The sequence below is a fragment of the Drosophila montana genome, unplaced genomic scaffold (assembly GCF_035044405.1).
Source record: "Drosophila montana isolate Dmon_TW-CO22-7 unplaced genomic scaffold, ASM3504440v1 contig_3217_1, whole genome shotgun sequence".
Lineage (NCBI taxonomy): Eukaryota > Metazoa > Arthropoda > Insecta > Diptera > Drosophilidae > Drosophila > Drosophila montana.
The window spans coordinates 2,513,141-2,532,009 of NW_026998097.1; the positions used below are offsets into that span (position 1 = coordinate 2,513,141).

Here is an 18,869-nt window from a genome sequence, read left to right on the forward strand (position 1 = left end):
GAGCACCTTTAAGCCGAAAATAAAACTTTTTTGAATTTTGCGAAAAACGTATCAATTAAGTTCTCACATAGATCTTTGAACATTATTTTCGTTTTCCGCCAGCTTACCTCTGTTGCGGGTGGAATTTCTATAACCGGTAAAACACGTCTTTTTTAAGCTCTTATGTGGAAATTTGAAAATAAATATTAAGCAAAACCGATTTCTTCGCCCAAAAAGATAGTTTGAAATCAATTTGAACGTAAAACTTCAATTAGCAAATTTTTATCCGCCATTTATACCAAGAAGGAATGGATTTTCCGAAAAGTTTAAAGCTTTCCTCAAATGACATCGAAGAAAGAGCTATGAAAATGAGCTTGAGTTCGATCAGAAAATAAATAAAAAAGTTTCATACTATCGTTTTTCGGGATTCTTCAACACTTTCGTCAGTCGGGACAAACAGTTTTATATATACATGCTTGTTACGGCAACTCAGCTGGGTATGGGGTATCTGCTAGTCGGGTTCTCCCGGAAGACTCCTACTTGTTTATTTTATTTTCCAAAGTTTTTGGGCATTGTGATTCTTTTTAAAAACCCGTTTAGAATGGAATTCCTTTGACCGGCGGCGGCAATTTATACCCGTGTGCACAGACATCGTACTATCATCTATCATCTATTACCGTACTTGCATTGTCTTGCGCAGCTTGAGTCATAATACTGATCGTTATCACGAACGTATGTGCTAAATTTTTGATTTCTGTCGAATTCAACCCATCAGCTGTTGCATAGCCCTCACCTTTACCCAAGGTGGTCAGTCTGTATTGATCGACCTCGCCAGCGATAGCAAATTGCTCATATCTGTAGTATCTGATGATACCATCAAATTCCTCCATATGTATGTAGAGCTCATGTGGTTGGGGGCTCTTCAAGCGATGAATAAGAAAAAGTCACCATCAAAAGTGCCAAATCTTTCACAGTAAGAGATCCAATACCTGTTGAAATTCTCCTTACCATTGATTCGCTGTTGGATAACTTTCCAGCCAGGACCTGCTGTCGCACAAGTACAAAGTGCATCGAATGAATCTATGATTGCAAAAATAGTAAGTGGGAGGGAGCAATTCCAAAGTGAATGCAATTACTGGAAACAGGCTGTCCCCTATAATAAACTTGATCGAATCTATCTAAAAAGATTCATTGTTTTATCATGAACTAAACCTTAAACCGAACCAGTTTCCCGTAAATAGACGAACCGAACCCCGAATTCGACGAAATTTTCTCGAAAATAGTTGAGTATGAACTATATTAATAACAATAATAATAATAATTATAATAACAATAACATTTAATCAATAATCATAATATTATTATTATTAATAATAACTATAAAGTATGAGCATTTATCATAACCAATTGCTTTCTATATATTTCTTATTAGAACACTGTAGCTATATCTATTGCAATCTATAGTTACTAAAATAACACAAATCAAAACGGAATCTTTTCTGAATTAACCGACCATATACCAATTGTAGCAGCTTGATGCAGATCTAGAATATAGGAGATGTCTGTTTTCATGCGTTACACATTTTATGATAAAACTATAATATCCTCTACATAGTTGTAATAAATTATACCCTTGTAGTGGGTTCAAATTGTTACTTTGCCTAAAGAGACTAGAGACTTTTCTTTAGAATTTATTTTCCAATACAAATTTTTTTTAGGTAATATTTCAATCTTCTCCTTCTTTCATATTTGCTCTAATATTATTTATTTACGATTCAGCTAATTCATATTATCTTTATAGCATGATAATGGGTATATTGCTATTGTGCAAAAATATGTGACAGGCAGCATCTATGATATCCAAAAATTGAATACATCATATATTCTTGATCAGGACGACGAGCATGCTTGTTGTTTATTTTGAACATAAGGATTTTTGAGAAAATATGGTTTAGCTTTGGAAGTTCGGCTCGGTTAGAAACTAGTTTTAATCTAATAAAAAGAGCTGATGACGAGAAGCAGCCAAAGCAAAAGAACTTTCCTATTTGCAATCTATCAACAGTTCAATGAAGCTCGTTAAAAGCCTGATCTCTGCCTTTTGTTTATTTATATTGACTTCCTGACCTAATGATAATCGCTTAAAAGTTGCCAAAATATTGGACACCCGAGCTTCCAAATGAAGCTTTCAGTCTATTTACGTGCGTGCTGAGTGCAGTTGATATTTGCGTTTTAATTTTAAAATCAGAGTGCTATCAAAATGAAATGTGTTATGTTTATATATATTATATTTATAAGCCTAATACTGATCATAGCTAAAGCAGAGTTTAACGAAAATGAGGTAAAAACAGATTGTTTATCAACGTTTGTGTGCACTGCAGAAAATGAATCGTCCTTTTTTTATTAGTCTTGTGTGGCAACAAGAATAGCAGAGGAAGAATGTGGAAAGTACACCTATAAGGCAGTGAGACCATTATTAAAGTATATACATCAGATGACGGAGGAAATTGAAAACAATAACAATAAAATGGAAGGCAAATACAGAGAAATCAAGCAACTGCAGGAAAAGCTGAACCAACGTAATGAATTGGTCATCGAGGAACTGAGAGCTCAGAATGAATTCTACAAACAGACTATTAAAGAGCTAACGAACAACGTTTTGTCGATCAAAGAGGAAAGTTAATTGATCAAAAGGACCAACAAATATCCGAAATCAAAAACAAAGTCAGCATTTGTACCAAGAAACTTAAAAGCTGCGAAGAGGAGCCCGCTTACAGTGAATGCACCGACTTTGCTGATGCTCCGGGTATTCATAAAATCATTATCAAAGATTCTTTCGAAGTACTTTGTGAGAGTGCGACTGCAGGTCCTGGCTGGACGGTTATCCAACAACGCATCAATGGCAAAGAGAACTTCTATAGGGATTGGGCCACATACCGTGCCGGCTTTGGAAGCTTTGAAGGCGACTTTTTCTTAGGGCTTGATAAAATTCATCGCTTGACGAGCGCCCAGCCCCATGAGCTGTACATACATATGGAAGGATTTGGTGGTATCATCAAATACTACAGATATGAACAATTTGCCATCGCTGGCGAGGACGATCAATACAGACTGATCACCTTGGGTAAAGCTGAGGGCAATGCAACACGCGATTACTTGAATTACCACAGAAATATGAAATTCAGCACATTCGATCGCGATAATGATGCTTGGAATAATGTCAACTGCGCAAGTAAAAGCTTTTATGGTGGTTGAAAAAGTTAAACTGCTTATACGACCCAAGCACTATTGAAAATTGTAAAGGTTTTAAACACATATACGATTCCTTGAGATACACGATATTTTACCGAACTTTATATTAAATTCAAAACACGAAATCAATGGAATCAGCGAGCTATGCCCGAGAGAAATAATAATAAAGGTCTCCTCCAGGTACGCGGCTCTGAAATTATACTATCTATTATTGATGTATCTATTATTGTACGAATATGCTATCTTTTTTACTTCCAAGCAGTTATTATGGTATATGAAATTTTTAAGTTTTGTTAGTTTTGGAAGCATATTTGCAGCCCAAATAGTTAAGCATGCCAGATGCGCCCAAATATATGTAGATATGTTTCTAATAGTAAACTTGAGCCACGTTGTAAAATGAATTTCTGATTCAAACTAGAAAGTAAGTACATCTTCGGCCGAAGACAGTTTCCTAAGGTTTTCCGGATATGAAAACTCGTAAATGCTGAGTTTGACGAAAATATCATGGAAAAAAGAATATTTTGCTATACATGAACCTACTTTTCGACCGATCGTTCCTATGGCAGCTATACAATATAGTTGTCCGATCCAACGTTACACAGTTCGATACAAAACTAGAATACCCTCTAGAGCTAAACAGTGGCAAGTGGGCTGACATTTAAAAAAGGTTCGCTTGGATTACTTATAAGAATTGGGTTCTGTTCTCATTGGACATTTTTACTTCCAGCCAAACTATCTGTTAGGTGCAGAAATGACTATCAATTGTATTTGGACGGCAAATACGCTCGTCAGATTGAAGCTGGATTCTAAGTACATACTTGGCTTTCGAGCAGCTTTTGAATGTGTCTATTGATATTTTAGCTAACCCACAGGTTGCTCCAAAAAGGGATGCCTTTGTTTTTGGGCTGCTTTTCTTATAGACTACAAGGCACCCGAACGAAGCCCGGCTCCCAGTTAAATGCGTTGTCGAGTTGTTGTTGAAGTTTGCCACGCCTCCATGTGAAATTGTTGTTAAGTCGTGGCGGGGCGAGTTGGGGCGGGGCGGTTCGGTTCGGTCTGGGTGCGCTTTAGCCGCCAAATGCTTTTCGCTTAATGAGTTTTCTACTTGCGGTTTCGAGGAAAATTTGCGCAAAAATGCGCCACTTTACCTACAACAGCGAAGTGGAGGAAACGCGCGGAGGCTTTTACCTTGACTCCAGCGAGGAGCGAGGGGGCGAGTGGCGAGGGGGTGAGCAGGCGGCAGTGGCGGCTTTGCTGTGTTCGTTGTAAATGTTTTAGTGGTTACTGCGTTTAAGTCATTAGAGAAAATTCTTAGCTAAAGTGCGGCATAAAAGGAGTGCGGCTCAATGGATGCGACAAGGTGGATGCTGTGGCCGGGCGCGTACTTCTAAGTCTTAGAATTTGGCATCTTTTGTAGCTGTTCAAGCAGGTCGGGTGGGCTGCCGTCAAAGGGGGCGCAACCACAAAGGTGGCAATGTGGCTGCTTAGACTGTAAAATTGCTGCAGGCGAGGCGAATTTACGGATTTACGGGGCTTCGTGGCGATTATTTTATCGTAAAGCCTTTTTGAGCTTTTGAATATATATGCCAAATTTGAATTTACCTCAACTCAAGCAATTAAATTTAAACAATTTATGAAGTGTGCATACAAACAAGTACGCACATCTGTATGTATTTATGCATATGTATGTGTAATTGGAAGTATGCTACATAAGTTCCATAATGTAATTAATTTTCATATATGGTAATTCGGAATATACCTAATTATATTTTGCATTTCGATGTATGTGCGGCAAGCAGCTAATTGCGTCGTGATTAACAGCGATAAAAAGAATAAATTCCATTTGTATATTGACTATTCAGATAAGCTGTAGGAGTGAGAGATTTACAGGATTTTTAAATATTCTAACTGGAGATTTTTTCGATAAATGTTTAAATATGTATTACTGGGCAATGTTGTCCTTTGCCTACAGAGGATAATCTATTATGTGTACTTTCGAAAATCATATTTTATCTCATCGAATCTAAAGTCTTATTCGAACAGATTTTGCATTATGAGTGCATTTCGACTTAAATTCATAGAATAAAAAATTTAGTTAATTAACAGCAGCTGATGCCACTTCGAGTGTGGCCTTTGAGCGACTTGCAGCAGGGTGGATCAAGAGAATGAGAGCATAAGAGTGCCAGCTGCTCTTGAGCGGGAATTGACAGCTCCAAATAACTGCACTCTCTTAAATTATTTGCACTCAATTGGCATGTGCTCTTAACTTTGTTATATATTGAGCGCACGCTCCTCTCTCCCTCTCGCTCTCTCTCGCTCATTTTTGCTGCTCTCAGTTGCAGTTTTGAGGTGCTCGCCAAGTTTTTTGTATCTCTGAGTCAGTTGGCAAAAGTATCTCAGTGTCGCGCGTCTTGGTTTGCAGAGGAGCGTCTTTCACGCTCTTTCACTCGATTGCCAGTGCTGAGTTCATGTGTTAAGTGCCGCAACTTGGCAATGCCTCCATTTAGCTATCCTCCAAAACCAGCAGAATAAACTATTCGATAATATCCCTAAATACTTGTACATAATCATTTGTCACTTGTGGTATATACAAAAATTGTCCACTTTTATTTTAAAATTCGCAAATAAATCTTTTATAGAGCTGGGTATATGTGTGTGCATATACACATATATATTGGATCCAACTAGACAGCGTGTCGTGCATTTAATTTTTTTTTTTTTGCTGCTTGCGTTTGTTTTTTTTCTTTTTTCGTTTGTCACTTTTGCCAGACGACTTAAATTGTATGTATAAATATCAAATGGACGCTATTTAGCACACATTTATCAATAAATGTAGCAAATAACTAAAATAGCAAAATCGTTAACAAGCAATTAATATAAATTTGTGCATAATATTCATATATTAAGTAGTTGCCTTTGACCACAACTATAATAAAATATACAAATTGAATTCATTTTGGCAAATTATGTTGAATTACTGGGGATAGGAAGCTTAAGTTTTTGCAGTAGATTTCTTTTTGGTCGGAAATTGTTTTGGGAAATTCCGACCTGCAAGTGGGAAAAAAGCGGTCAAAATGTTAATAAAAAACATCAACGACAAGTGCCTTGTCATGAGCTTGCGTGGCCAAGTTGTCTGAGCGTCGGACCAACGAGAGAGAGATTTCCGGTTCAAATCCTGCAGTTTCAGAAAATTTTAATATTTCATGATCTAGCTGTTTAATTTGATATTATTATTATTATGTACAAAGAAAAAATAATTGAAAGATAATACTAAAAATAACGTAATAAAAAAAACATTATTTAAAATGCAAAAAATGAGCGAAAGCATAAACGAAGTACTCATAAATCATACAAAAAATGTCTGTGCAAACTTGCGTTTTCAACATTATGCATCTGAACCGGGCAAAGTCGGGTAATTTCTTCCAGTTTGATTGAAACAGTAAAAAGAAATATACCTGAAATGAAGCAAAATGTACGAAATACGAAAAAACATTTTAAGCATTCCAATACAAGACTCTTATTTTTTTTTTTTAGAATACAACATTTAAGGTAGAAATGTTCTTAAAATTCACAAAAATGTGTAAAATTGAGAACTTCTAAAAAAAACTAGCCCAAAATTCAGGCATTACCCTTGTTGACATTGACAGGCGGCAACAAACCCTTTGCTATGCCTCAATAACAAAATATCGCACCTTCTCTCACTCTCGCTAGGCCCATAGAAAATCTAGCAAGGAGCTTGAGGGGTTTTTTTTTTTTGGACGGGCAGGGGGCTTCAAAGCGATTTTCAGCGGCGCCGTCGTTGTCGCTGCCAGACGCAGCGGCGTGCAAACAAAACGTCAACGTCAAAGCTTCCCGACACGACCGACTGCGGCCCCGTGCTGTCTTCAAAGTTCCGTTCAAGAGTCGAGCCTTATCGCAACAGTCGCACAGATGTCATAGCATATATACTCATATGTTCATATACCCACACACACGTAGGCACACCCGGTCGCATTCACATTCATTTCAGTTGGGCTCTTTGTATATACATAAGTATTTTGCGGCTGATAAGCTGCGCGCGCACATTCAAATATTTACAATAGACATTTGTACTAATTGCACTGTACATATTTAGTTAGATTATTTATAAGTACAACAGTGTGTGTGTGTGTGTGTGCGAGTGTGTGCGAGCTTAAGTGGAACAAGACAAGACAGTTGACCGATTGCAATTGCTGAAATACGTTACAAAATGGTCACGATTCGTCAATTTAAAATTGCCTCACGACAGCACAATATGAGAGCAGAAAGCATCGATATGCTAAGTGATGCGATTTGATTGAGAGTATGAATAAATGTTGTTCTACATAAGAGTATGGATTGAACTAGAATTTATCGATAAAGGTTTTGGTAGCATGCAAATGTTTCGAATTATAAATTTATTTTGATTAATTTAGTGATGAAACTTGATAAAAGTGTTTTGAAAGAATGATAATGATTCCTATTACTAAGTTTAGTTAAAGATCTTATGGGAGCGTGTTAATAGCATGAAAATGATAAGAATTATAAATTTATCGATTAATTTAGGGATTCCAAATATAAATTTATCGATAAAATGAAGTGATTCGAAATATAAATTTATTGATTAATTTAGTGATGAAACTTGATAAAAAGTGTTTTGAAAGAATGATAGATTCGTAGATTAATAGCATGAAAATGATAAGAATAATAAGCTTATCGATTAATGTAGGGAATCGATATATAAATTTATCGATAAAATGAAGTGATTCGAATTATAAATTTATTTTGATTAATTTAGTGATGAAACTTGATAAAAAGTGTTTTGAAAGAATGATAATGATTCCTTTTACTAAGTTTAGTTAAAGATCTTATGGGAGCGTGTTAATAGCATGAAAATGATAAGAATTATAAATTTATCGATTAATTTAGGGATTCCAAATATAAATTTATCGATAAAATGAAGTGATTCGAAATATAAATTTATTGATTAATTTAGTGATGAAACTTGATAAAAAGTGTTTTGAAAGAATGATAGATTCGTAGATTAATAGCATGAAAATGATAAGAATAATAAGCTTATCGATTAATGTAGGGAATCGATATATAAATTTATCGATAAAATGAAGTGATTCGAATTATAAATTTATTGATTAATTTAGTAATGAAACTTGATAAAAAGTGTTTTGAAAGAATGATAATGATTCCTTTTACTAAGTTTAGTTAAAGATCTTATGGGAGCGTGTTAATAGCATGAAAATGATTAGAATTATAAATTTATCGATTAATTTAGGGATTCGAAATATAAATTTATCGATAAAATGAAGTGATTCGAAATATAAATTTATTGATTAATTTAGTAATGAAACTTGATAAAAAGTGTTTTGAATGCATAATGATGATTCTCTACATACACCTCGTGATAGGTCTAGTTATAGATCTTTTTGTTTATTGATCAATCTAGCGAAGGAACTTGATGCAAAGCAAAGGCATCTTACCTTTTAAAACATGTGCAAATATTTAAAATATAAAATATTGGCTAGATTTTTCACGTGTTATAAATATTTTATAAAATTCTATATAACTGTAGAAGCACCTTTTGGCATCTTGGTTCCAAAACCGATCCGAGCAAAATCGATAAAAAAAAGGCATTTAAACAAACTTTATTAGTATATGGATTTAAGAGAAAATGTATTACATAGGAACATTTTTTGTATATATCATCTTTATCTAGAATAAAATCCAAGAAATTTTGTAGCACGCCGAAATGCCAAGAAAATTTCTAATACTTACACTTAGACACTTAAAGGGAAATTCTCTTATCATAACAATATTTACAACATATGCTATAAGAACTTATCAATTACGCGCACAATGAGAATTGTTTTTATTGTCTTTGGACTGGCAGTCAATCAGTTATCGTTTTTTATATATGTATGTATGTATGTACCATATATAAACATACATGTATTCTATCTCTCATGTCTACATGTCTGTTCTTATCAAGCCCGGTAATTAACGTGTTCTATTTATAGATTTCGTCTTGTAGTGGAGCTCTACGTTCCAGAGCCTCTATCAATTGAATCATCAATTGACTTTTCAGTTGTTGTAGTTGCCGTCGCTGTCGGACTCGAACTCGGACCCGTCTGGGGAACGAGAGCGAGCGCACAAAGAGATTATCAAGCTAAAAAATCAACAGTAGCTGCCGTCGAGCTACTGTCTCTCAGCTGAGTATTGCGGCATTATAAAGGCAACTCGGCTGCGGCGGCGACTGTGGCAGCATCTGTTGTTGATTGTTATTTTTTGCTGTTGATTTAATAAATTAAAACCCGTAAATTAACTGTGAAGGCAAAACGACGCGCGACAAATCAAATAAATAAATAAATGGCAAGCAAAAGCTGAAGACTCTATGGGCATTCAACAGAGAGAGAAAGAGAGACAGCGAGAGATAGAGAGAGTCAGAGAGAGAGAGAGAGAGAGAGAGAGAGCGAGTGAGAATTCGCCAATTTATGTCGCTTGGCCATTAATTGAACAATTCTAAAATCATTGTTCGCTTTGAACTCTTTTTCGGGTTGGCCCTAGGCCCAAGTCAGTTCAGAGTAGTTCGAACTGGTGAACTTGTGAAAAAACTGGAATTAAAAAAAAGGTGTTTATGTACGTCTCATCCATGTCTTTAGAAAGAAAAAACATTCCATTCAATGAGAACCCACTTACGAAACAAATAAAATTAATAACTCACTCGCTTGGCAATCGATTAAAATCGATTTATTCAAAAATCACTTTTTCTAAAAGAAAATAATATCATTTATATATTTGTATCTGAAGAATATATAAATATAAACATAAAAATTTGAATATATTTATCACTTTTATTCCATCTAAAGAAACTCTTGGGGTAGTAGTTAGTAGGGACGTTTGAGATATGGGATTTTTGGTTCAGATACACCTTATCAAACTTATATATATTTATATACATATACATATGTATATATATATATATTTACTACCGATACCTATAGATAGACCTATGCCCATACCTATTACCTTTAAATATACCATTACCGTCGAGTAGAGTATCTAGTTGAGCTAGAAAGTTTGTGCTTCTTCGTTTTTTTTATACCCTTACAGAGGGTATTATTATTTTGTCGTGAAATGTGTAACGCATAGAAGAAGACATCTCCGACCCCATAAAGTATATATATTCATGATCAGTGTCAACAGCCGAGTCGATATAGCCATGTCCGTCTGTCCGTTTCAATGCGAACTAGTCTCTCAGTTTTAAAGCTATCTTTATGAAACTTTGCAGAATTCCCTCTTTTTGTTGCACGCAGCTCATATGTCAAAACCAGCTGGATCGGACCACTTTATCATATAGCTGCCGTAGGAACGATCGGTCGAAAAGTAGATTCTTGTATGAAAAACAATTTGGTTTATAAAGTTATCTTGACTAAACTTGGTATTTATTAGTTTTACTACGCTCCCCATATATATGCAAAATCCTATCAACATCGGACCACTATATCATTTAGCTGCTATAGGAACGATCGGTCAAAAATTAAGATGTTGTATGGAAAACTTTTTTGTTTTTCAATATATCTTGACCAAACTAGGAATTTATTAGTTTTATTATGCTCCCTATATTATTGCAAAATCTTAATTATCTTATCTTATCTTATCATAGGAACGATCGGTCGAAATTCAGTTGTTGTATGGAAAAATGTTTTGTTTTTCAAGACATCTTAACCATACTCGGCATTAACTATTTTCCCTGTGCTTCTTAGATACGGGCAAAGCACTATGAGCATTATGAAAAGGTTGGGTCTGCAAGGGTATTAAATCTTCGGCGTGCCGAAGATAGCCCTTCTTTCTCGTTTTTTTTTTACTAAAGAAGTGTATCTTGGCCAAGTTTATTTCTGTTAGGTCCTTTCATTTTTCAGCTTCAGTTTCTTAGTTTCTTTTCCTACTTCTGGCGTCCCGTCGAATTTCAAAGAAACATTTGTTTGGTTTCCCACAGTCGGAGTCGGAGTAACTAACATTTGGAAGCTAAGACCGAAAATTAGCACACGTGTGCTGGCTGCTCGGACGACTCAATGATAAAGCCACTAAGCCAAAGGTATGCGACCCATGGGCAATTGTATATATACACACACACACAGACACACACACAATACCCTATATGCCCGTCAATATGCCTTCCACACCCATTCGGAGCGCTGCTGTTTATTTAGCCACAGCTGGCAGCCCGATGACGACGACTTATCAATGGGTCCCATCTGTGTTAATGATGCCCTGGCGCTCTGATAACCGTTAGGTATCTGCCCGTACCGGCACGTGTGCACTGTTGGCCCTCCGCCCATGCGTTTGTGTGTGTGTGCGTGTGTGTGTGTGGGGGGCAGGCATTTCGATAAGAACGGACAGCCCCCACTCGGTGTTTGTATAATATCAGCTGTGATAAAACCTTTAGTAAACTTGAGTCTATTGGGCAGTCAATCGTCAGCTTTGCTGCAAAGTCGTTAACCCCTTTTGGAAGGTAATGCAGCATGATTGATTTATCGCTAGGGTCGGCCAGGGTCCATTCGCTAGCTGCTGCAGTTCACAAAGGGCCCATAACTTAATTGAGTCGAGTACGAGTGTGGGCTGAGCACTGTTTGCCGAATCAAGACAATTCACTATTCTCATTTTGATCGATGGTTTTATTAGGCCTAAAATACCTTAAATAATGACTTCAATATGGGGCAACAAATAAAATTTTTATGTTTTTCATTTAGGGAACTTCAACAAAAACAAAACGATGAGACCTGTGTTTTGCTTGTGCTCTAACAGGGTCTGTTCGCATCAGATGGAAGAACCTAATGATCAGGATTTAGCTCATGAAAAACAGAAAATTCTAAACGAGCTTAAAGCTTATCTTTCTTTTTACATATAAACAGCCGAGCCGAGGCTCAAATCTAAACCTGGACTCAAGTAAAACGATTAGACAACTTCGATTAAATGCAGAACTTTCGATACTGAGTTATATGGGAACTCTCATTAAAACACTTTCGATAATTTAGAAACTCTAAATAATTGTCAATAGAGCTCTTTTCTAGTCTCAGACACATATGTACACATATAAAATTTTATATTAAAGAGACGCCCGATAAACTTTCTTTGTAAATTAAGGATGATTTTATCTAACTAAAGTCATCGATAGTCAAAAAGTTTCTCTGCTATTAAAAACTATCGATAATTCGATACGTTTTATGACAGCTCTGTTCTTTTAACTCACAGACCGTCCTCGTGTAGAGCTCTACTTGCACATAGATACTTAAGTGTGGAGCATTGGAACATGTGTGACCAGGCGCCATCTAGGATACTATATGTATATATGTATGTATGTAGGCTAGCCGCCATCACACCCCTCCGCCGCGTTGTAGCTCTTGTGTGGCGCTTGGGGCAATCTGAAGTGCGGCACTTCAATTCCAATTCGACAGCAGCCAATTGCAAATCGCAGATGAAACAAGAACAAGGCTCGGGGGTGCACTCCAGTTGGCAGTTTTTGTTTTGAAGACGTCCTCCTCGTGGTCGTCGTCGTCGTCGTTGTTGTTCATATTGTCGCCTGTTTCTGTCAGTTTGCTTTATCCACTTGGGACACGAAGCAGCTGCAGCGAGGGGCCCGCTCGGGGGCATAAACTGGCGTACAGTGCAGCTTTTTTTTTTTTTTGTTGTTTGTTGTTGCTGTTGGTGGTGCTCCAGAGGCCCTTCACATATCCTGCGCAGAAATTGAAAAACTACTAGAGCTAACTTCAATTGAGACGTGCTCTGACCTGTCCGAGCCACGATTGAAATTCCAAGCACTGCTCGTGGCACCGCCCCCTGGGACAATCCGATAAACACTTGAATAGAAAGCCATTTGATGAACGACGCCAACTCGTAGGCTCTCTGCTCGCATTACAGCTAATTGCGTGGACGAGTACCCGGACGAGCTCATAGACTGAGGCGCAACGAAATCAATAACGAAATTGTGTTACGCCTTTCAGGAAGGCCCATTTGGCTATTTGGTTATATGCCATATGCCATATGCTCGCACCGGATAGTGTTAGTCTTAATTACAGATGAAGATGCGCCGCGATAAGGCAGCAGGGCGGAGGCTGTGTGCCGCCAAAGGAAAACAAACAAATATTTACTGTGCGCACTCGCATTTAATTGCCCGGTGGTCGGGTCTCTCGACCCAACCGTTGACCACAACCCTGCGCTTGAGACCGACGCGGCATATGGCGCTGAAACGTGAGTAGCTCACGTTTGGTTGATTGCCACGTGAGTTGAACTGGACAGCCGGTACACTTTCCACGCCGAGATCAGCTGGCCAAAATGTTCATTACGAGACTGTTGAAAGGCCCGACTGTCTGTTACAGACGAAATTTGCAGACTCCGGGCGGGTTGGACACGCATCTCTCAGCCTGCGGTTGGGTGTTGAATTTCTATACCTTCTGCACAAATGGTTTTGTGGCAAGTTCAGCTGTCTGGCTAACCGCACGACGGCACGAATCTATCGTTGGCTATCGACTCCAATCTATATTTGCTCACATGCGCGTCTGATGATGCTTAAGAGTCAGAGCTCCATTAAACATTGCCCATGTATGCCTCGGCTCACGGTTCAATTCAGTATTTTGTTCTTGCACATTTGTGATATGTTAATTTGAACCGTGTTTCTATCTGTGTATCCTAATTTTTGTCAGCATAATTGAAATTTACCAGGAATTAAACTGCATTCTGTAGAGCCAACCCGATTTAAGAAAAAAATATACGTCCAGGTTGGGCTGATCTTTATCCAATTAATCCGGTAAATAAAAAAGGGGAGCACTGGTTCAAACTCTGTTTGCAACTGTGGGTTTTAAAGATTTATATTTGTATTAATAATATGTCTTGGCCTTAAAAGTTGTTGTCGTTTGTTAAGTTTCTGAAAACCATAATTTTTTAATTTTTTATTGTGATATTCTGACCAACTGCGGTATTTTCTAATTAAGCTACGCTGCTTAATTATATGCCAAAATATATCAGGATCGCACAACTATATTATACGGCTCTATAGAAAGAAAAATCGAAAAATTAATTTTTTCTATGACAAAATATTCTGTTTTCCAAGATATTTTCATCAACTCAACAATTAACTATTCTCACATCTCTGCAAAGCCGTAAGGCAAATGTATACAAGGGTATTAAATCTTCGGCGTGTCCAATATATCCCTGCTTTCTCGTTTTTTCTATTGAGTTTCTTAAGCAAATCAAAAGTCAATCAAAAAACTAAGCAAAGAGGTTGCTGGTTCAAATCATAAGGTTTTATTTATGTATTTATTATTTATTATTTTTTTTATTTTTGAAATAATAATTATTATTTCTATTAAAATATATTAAAGTAATATTAAAATATATATTCATATATATTAACTGTACTAATATTAATTATTATTCTTAAAATATTTCAAAATATTTTCATTAATCCAACATTGTAATACTATTTAGTGCAGCTGCAAATTGTTGTATTTGTTATTGTGGTTATTTTTGTCTGTATCCATTTCTTACGTTCAGATGTGGGATTTGTTCATGAAATATGTGAAAAGCATTTACTGGCACAATTACGTTTACGCCTGAACACCTTCTTTCATACTTTGTTCCATTATCACATATCCCACATTCAAACATGACGCAATAAAGAAGTTTACATTTGGCTGGGTTGGGTTCGTTGGCAAGGATGCCTCTTCCTGTTCTTGTTTGTTGTGTTTGCTTTTTATTTACATGCGGCGCAAGTAATTTTATATTTGCACAATAAATGTGGCGGCCTAATTGAGTTAGAGGCGTTTCGTGTGTGTAAATACAGCAAAGTGACAAGAATCCTTGAGCAGCCCACATACAAAGCAAACACACACACACTGCATTTGTGCGCTCTTTTGTTTGTCTTGCTGCCTTACAGCAAAAGTCGCTGGGACAAGAAAAATAATGTTAAGAATTACGCATTTCTTACAGCAAAAGTAAGCGAAAATGTATTTAGGTTAACTTGGAAATCACTTAAGCTGATTATATCTAAGGCCAATTTATGCATTTTAAAAAGTTACCCAATACCTCATTCCCGATCGACTATTCCTGAATGAGACGCTCTGTCAACTGGCATTTATGTATATTTGGGCGTAGAGAATTAGTGCATCTTAACTAAGTAAGATTAATTTGTTCGATTTTCTCTGTCTCGATTTATCGAACATAAACAAGAAACTAGTCTTAAGTTCCGGACAAAACATTATATTGTTGGGTTCCGGACAAATAGTGAAAGCATTATATTCCCTTCATTACCCATTTGACACAGGGTATATAAATAGATGGGCTAACTTAACTAATTTACTGGGTATTCGAATTCTACAACTTGACAGCGAAGAACTTAGATTAGTGGAGGACGAAATAGAAAATGCATTAATTAGGATGAGATCAGAGAACCGAGGCTATATAAAAAATAAGTAAAGCTGGCAACTCTTGAACAGAATTTGCAAATTGGATTCGTAGAAAATAAAGGAAATCTTTAAAAGAACCTCAACACCATAGATGAATTAAATTGAGTTAACCAAAGCTTAACTTAAAAGCGTATCAAATGCATGGCGCAGCGGAACAGCGCAGCTGTCAACGGCTTCCGTAGCAATAGGCTCACATTAGGCTGGAGTGCAATGGAACGACGTATTTGGTTGGCTAATGCGCACAAGATCCGGGTGGTGCTCCATGTGGTGGCCAGTGCGAATCTTGGCTATGCGCTGTACTACGACTATATGTATGTGGAGCTGCCGGCGCTGGCCGTGGAGCTGCGGCTGGAACCACCCATGGGTGGAAAGTTCAAGTACCTGACCTTTCTCACCGGATTGCTGCAGACCGGATACTATCTGCTAGCGTTGGGACAGGATTTGTGCCGACTGCGTGCATTGCGACAATTGCGGGACTATCTGCTGGCCAGCTTTGTGGTGCCGCTGGCATTGACGGTGAGTGTGACCTTCTGGACGCTGTGCGCCATAAATCGCGAATCGATCTATCCCCCGTTCCTGGATGTGGTCTATCCAAAGTGGCTTAACCGGACCATGCACTGTTATGTGGTGATCTATGCGCTGCTGGAGCTCTGCACCACAGCTCATCGTTACCCGAAACGGGGCAAGGGATACGCTGGACTGGCTGCAGTCATGGGCTGCTATCTGATTTGGCTGCATCTGGTGCATTACTGGACGGGCATCTGGATCTATCCCTTTCTGGACGCACTTGTCGGTCCGCTGCGCCTGTGCTTCTTTGCCCTGATCGTGGCACTGTCCTTTGGCTATTACAGGCTGGGCGAACATGTGAACTGTGTGCTCTGGGACAATGGGCGCTAAGGACTAGAATTCGCCCAACGTAATAAAGCAATTTCCGCTTCTCCAATTCACGTTGATTGCTCGGGAGAGTTGGGGGCTGGCTAGGTGTAAAATTTGCATAGAAATGCGCTCGAGTCGCGCTGCTCGAGGGCCAACGGAAATTGAAGGCAATAATAATGACAATTGACTTGTTAAAATGTTGCGAATGCGAGTTTAAAATAGTAACCCACTGAACCAAACCAAACCAAACCCAAGCCGAAACGGACCGAGCCGGACTGCTTTGCCAGGGGTTGGCCTCAGGCAGCGAATGCATTTCGTCAGGGTTTGAGGTTTTTCTTCATTTCTTTTCTCTTGCGGTCGTCGAAGCGTGGAATTAACTCAAATCGATTCGTTGTACTCGTCAAGGGACGTGGCAATCGTTAGGGTTATAAGCGTAGCATCCACTTAAAGGTTTTCAGTTTTTCAACAGTTTTAGTCGAAGAAAAGGTTTCAGACTTCTTGGCAATGACAAGTGTATTATAATTTTACAGTTCGTCCCAGTGCTCTTGCCAAGGCTTTGTTGAAGGGTGAGTTTAATAGGGGATATAATATATATAATCTGTTAAATTTTAAATTGGTTGCAACATAAAATAAACTCCTAAGTGTAATAGAAAATAGTGCTGGACATGCCTTTCTGCATTTGATAATCGGTATAAAATCAAAGAGTTCCATCAGGATGAGTAAATATTATATGAAAATCCCCTGATGTAATAGGATATCGCAGTTCGCGGCATATGAGCTGCCTAAGTGGCTCCTAATTGTCACTCAGGCAGCGCAGAAGAAAAGATCATTGGTTCACTAATGTGCTTACTTAGTAGAGTAGTAGAAAAATTGAGTAGTAGAAACTGGACATAGTGGACAGTGCTCAATCACATGGTTAAATTAATACAATGCGAATAAAAAAACGAGCTGCCTCGCACATCGAGCTATATTTAGCTGGTGATAATTGCAATTCGGTGCTCGATAGTTAAGCCCAAGCCGAATCGATTAGCGATCCCAGCGAATGCCTTGCCCATGCGTGCACCAATATTTTTGATGAGTAGCCACCCCGTTTGTGAATGCCAATATCGATTCGGATTCCCGATTCCGTTTCTGTTTTAGATACATAAATCATCGGCCGGCAGCTGTTTGGGTCACGTGCAGAGGCCAGCTAAATGGCGACATTCAGCTGCGAATTGCTGAGAAACAGCTGAAAAACTGCAAAAGGATTTCGAACATGAGTCAGTCAATCCTTTCAGCTGGGCCCATGCTTCGGCTGGGTTTTCCATGAAAATTGGAAAACATGCTGCGCACCCACACGCGGCACTTGTGCTAAAAATATTTCAATATTGAATGGGAACAGCTGAAATGCATTCACACACACACACACACACGCACACGCCATGCCTGGGATTTGTTTATTGCGGGCCGGAACCAGGCCAGAGCGTTGCCGGAAACGTGTTTCATATGTCAGAGGAAGTGATGTTAGCTGCCTGCGCCTGCGCCTGCGCCGCAGCTAGAGCTCATTTGTGAATGGGCCAGGACTCAGGTACTCGAGCTGCTCAGCATGCAAATGAACCGACAAAGGAGCACTGGGAACGGCATCAATTGAGTCATATGGCGCATGCCTGCCTGTCTGCCTGCCTGCCTGCCACAGCCTGAGAGGATGTGCCAGGATCTGTGTCAGCTGTCGATCGAGTGCCGATTGCTGGCGACCCCTCTGGCATAGCTGAGTATATTGTTCAGTTGTTCCACGCACGATTGATTCAATTGGCGTACCCCCTGGCCCCCTTGTACATATCATCGAGTCAGCCGCTGTGGTCTTGTATGGCATTTAGCTTTTTCGATCTCTCCCTCCCCCTTTGTATAATTTGTGCAAATATTTTGTGAGCCGCTGGCAAACAATGGGATTCAACTTTTGTCTTCCTGCCCGCCGCACACAAATTGTCAATTTGTCACCCGCGTGAATTGCCGGGCCCGGAATGCAGAAACAGTTACGACAGTTGCCACAGCCCGACGCGAGTATCTTTCATCCATTGTGCCGGAAAATTGTTTATTTATTGTTATTCAGCGTCGTCGGCGTCGTCGTCGTCGTCGTCGTCCGCTCTCACAATGCAATTTCACGTTTAATTGCGTGCGTCTGTTCTCCCAAACGATTTTATAACTCTGAACAGACCCAGCAAATATGCAGGCTGTTTGTTTTACCAAACACACGCAGGTAACCATTTTAATGACACGAACACACAATTCCCAGACCAGCTCGCGAGCCGGCCT

General features: G+C 38.5%; 2 protein-coding genes and 1 long non-coding RNA gene across 5 annotated transcripts in view; all 3 read left to right on the forward strand.

Moving 5' to 3' along the window:
* The first annotated feature begins 2,231 nt into the window (after positions 1 to 2,231).
* Positions 2,232 to 18,869, forward strand: part of LOC135433282 (uncharacterized) — a 79,982-nt gene continuing 63,344 nt past the window's right edge. The window contains exon 1 of the long non-coding RNA XR_010437063.1: positions 2,232 to 2,317. This is a non-coding gene — a long non-coding RNA (uncharacterized LOC135433282). The remainder of the gene's footprint in view (positions 2,318 to 18,869) is intronic.
* Positions 15,909 to 16,644, forward strand: LOC135433274 (androgen-induced gene 1 protein). Its single transcript, XM_064689289.1, has one exon. The coding sequence runs from the start codon at positions 15,912 to 15,914 to the stop codon at positions 16,596 to 16,598; it is 687 nt and encodes a 228-aa protein (XP_064545359.1). The 5' UTR covers positions 15,909 to 15,911; the 3' UTR covers positions 16,599 to 16,644.
* LOC135433275 (uncharacterized) overlaps positions 17,035 to 18,869 on the forward strand; it is a 41,807-nt gene continuing 39,972 nt past the window's right edge. For 2 of the 3 annotated variants that reach the window (XR_010437059.1, XM_064689290.1), the window contains exon 1: positions 17,035 to 17,143. The gene's annotated coding sequence lies outside the window, so the exon portion shown is untranslated. The remainder of the gene's footprint in view (positions 17,144 to 18,869) is intronic. The other variant, XR_010437055.1, reaches the window with a different exon arrangement.

Bases quoted from the DNA above. Each gene is read 5' to 3' on its own strand.
- LOC135433274 (XM_064689289.1), top strand. From the start codon at position 15,912: ATGGAACGACGTATTTGGTTGGCTAATGCGCACAAGATCCGGGTGGTG.